This window comes from Tribolium madens, unplaced genomic scaffold, assembly GCF_015345945.1.
Source record: "Tribolium madens isolate multiple individuals breed KSU strain unplaced genomic scaffold, Tmad_KSU_1.1 Scaffold_97;HRSCAF=244;Tcas5.2_LG3a, whole genome shotgun sequence".
NCBI lineage: Eukaryota > Metazoa > Arthropoda > Insecta > Coleoptera > Tenebrionidae > Tribolium > Tribolium madens.
The window spans coordinates 14,313,317-14,316,075 of record NW_025401069.1 but is presented as its reverse complement, the minus strand read 5'-3'; the positions used below and the strand labels follow the sequence as shown (position 1 = coordinate 14,316,075).

General features: G+C 27.1%; 1 protein-coding gene across 1 annotated transcript in view; it reads right to left on the bottom strand.

Moving 5' to 3' along the window:
• Positions 1-211: 211 nt before the first annotated feature.
• The window catches only part of LOC123014412 (dnaJ homolog subfamily C member 22), a 10,163-nt gene continuing 7,615 nt past the window's right edge, over positions 212-2,759 (bottom strand). Inside the window, exon 4 of the mRNA XM_044413514.1 lies at positions 212-584. Coding sequence (XP_044269449.1) covers positions 308-584 — 277 coding nt within the window. The 3' untranslated portion in view covers positions 212-307. The remainder of the gene's footprint in view (positions 585-2,759) is intronic.

Here is a 2,759-nt window from a genome sequence, read left to right as displayed (position 1 = left end):
TTAAGTAAAAAAATTAAAATGTCATTTGCCGTCTTTCTTCTCATTTCCCGTTTTTATTTTTGTCTCTCTTAATTTTTTTGTTTTAGGTTCCCTTCTTTAAGTTTTTTTTATTAAAAAAACTAAAATGTCAGTTGTACAAAAAACGTAGTATGTTATTCGCTGTTATAGATGACGACTTGTATAATGTTCAATTTTTTGTAACTACACACAATTCAACTCAATTGGCTCAATCTTTAATCTAATAAAATCTCAAATGATAAAACACAGTTATATTATTATAAATAACAATAAATCGAAACTAGCACTATCAATCATTGGCAACAGACTTTTTATTTTTCCTCTTTCTCTTGCTCTTAATATTGGACAAGATCTCATAGGCTTGCTGAATTTCCATAAACTTGTCCTGAGCCGCTTGGCGCTGCTCAGGATCCTTGACTTTATCAGGATGCCATTCCCTGCTCAGAGCCCGCCATTTGGCGGTAATCTCGCTTTGACTTGAGGAAGGGCCCACGCCGAGCACCTTGTACGCGTTCTGCTCCCCTTGGGGGTCCGACAACTCGATGATTTGCCTCCAAATCTCGTACCTGAAACACAAAAAAAGAAATGAAAGAAACTAGTCTAAAGTCTGTTTTTTCAAGTAAATGTTAAATTTTTTAAACGTTGGCACCACTAGGAATGTATGATGCGATAATTCGTATGGAGCAGCAATGTCTGAACATTTTTTTACCAAAATTTTGATTTAGTGATTTTTGTTAAAAAAAACTTTCACTTCATGTATTTTGATGCGAATAATTCATATGAGGCAGCAATGTCGAGATATTTAAATTTTTCACAAAAATTTTGATTTGGTGATTTCTGTTAAAAAAAATCATAACTTAATATATTTATTTTGATGCGAAGAATTTGTATGGAGCAGCAATGTCAAAACATTTGAATTTTTCACCAAAATTTTGACTTAGTGATTCTCTTGCTTAAGGTAAAAAAATAAATACATAATAATAAATAATTCTGAATGATGTTTGGAACTTCGTATTTATACTAACTAATCTTTTTTTTAGTAACGTTGCGTTGTTTATCACTTTTAATGTTAAATATGTGTTAAATTTTTTTTAATTCTATTTTCCCCTTTAAGAAAATGGATCAAATTCATCGTTTATGTTATTCTATTTTGTTTTTCCATTTTTCAAATTAATTCAAAATTAAGCGCTTTGGGGAAAACCTCTTTGTTATTATCTCAAATACTTCAAAACAACAAAACATTCTACAGAAACTTTTTATTCACTATTCCAAAAAATTAAGGAAACAAAAAAATTCTTAAATTTTCGTATTTAGTAGTCGTATTTAGATTAAAAAAATCATTTTAAAGCTTCAAATGTCAAGTCTTGATAACTTTTGGCAAAAAATTTTTTGAGCTACGTTCATTACGCAAGCCTAAGAAATAGCGCGAGACAAAAATTTGTTATTTTTATTCTTTTTTTTTGGTCCACGGACTTTTTTATGAGTTAAATCAATGCATGAGCTGGATAGCTTGTTCATTTAGCTTCAATTTTTTTTTTTTTAATTTTTTTCACGTCAATTTATTGCTGAGATGGTTGACTTTTAATGAAAAAGGATTTTTTTGTCTCTGATCATCAAAATCTCACCAACCAATGAGCGCACAGAGAATATAAGAATAGTTTCAAAAACTGAAATGAATTTCCTACAAGATGTTTTTATCATTTTTTGAAAAAAAAAATTCTCTCAACATTCATTAAAAAAAGAGGAAAAAGTAACTTTTTTTGTTGTTTTATTAATTCTACGGTGTATTCACAAATATTTATGGGAAGACTAATGTGTCCAGCTTAATATACCCCCAGCAACTCAGTAAATTTTTGAATCGATTCATCAAACTGTTTTCTTGGACCAATTAATCAAAATTTTAAAAGTATTAAAAGAATTGTGTAAACTTCATTTAAAAAAAAAACAATTTTTTCAACTTTTCCACAATTTCGCATGTTAAATCTGAATAAAAATCGATTTTTTTAAAGATAATTTTGAAAATTTGTAAAAAAATCAAAAACAATACTGACTAATTTTTGAGACTATTATTCGGCTTTTACATACCCTAATTTTACTTATCTCAAATTAATTGCATTAATTAAAAGTTGATACCCCCAAGCTGTTTTCACACTCGATTTACAAACATTCATGCAATTTTTTTTAATCAATTTTTTTTAAATTATTTCCTAATTTTTTCATATTTAACACTATTTTTCAAAACTCAACAATTTGAAGAATTTTGCAACTTTGGGCATGTACTATTTTCTTTAAACTTCTTTTTTTGTATACATACATTAACCTAAGTCAAACATTTTTTTAACAAAAAAGTGTGAGGTTTACAACAAAAAACAAACTCGTCTAAAAAAATTTTTACTATGTTTATCTCGTAAGTATAAACAATTAATTAATATTCATTTTTTTTAATAGCTTTTTTATAGGCATAAATTTATTTGCCAAAAAAATTGATAGTTTCACTAGAATAAAATCGTTTCCAGACTTTTGAACCACACTCTATTTAAGTTATTATACAGAAACACTGGTAATACCTACTTTTTGTGTTATGAAATAAATTTATTATAATTAATTAATTAATTAATGTCCTGATTTTGAATTTTCTGAAGTTGGTCATCTTACTTTTGAATTTTTTTACTGTTATTTATTGTTTTTTTTTGTACTTTTTTAAATGTTATTTATTGATATCTCTTTGGTAAACGTTTGAT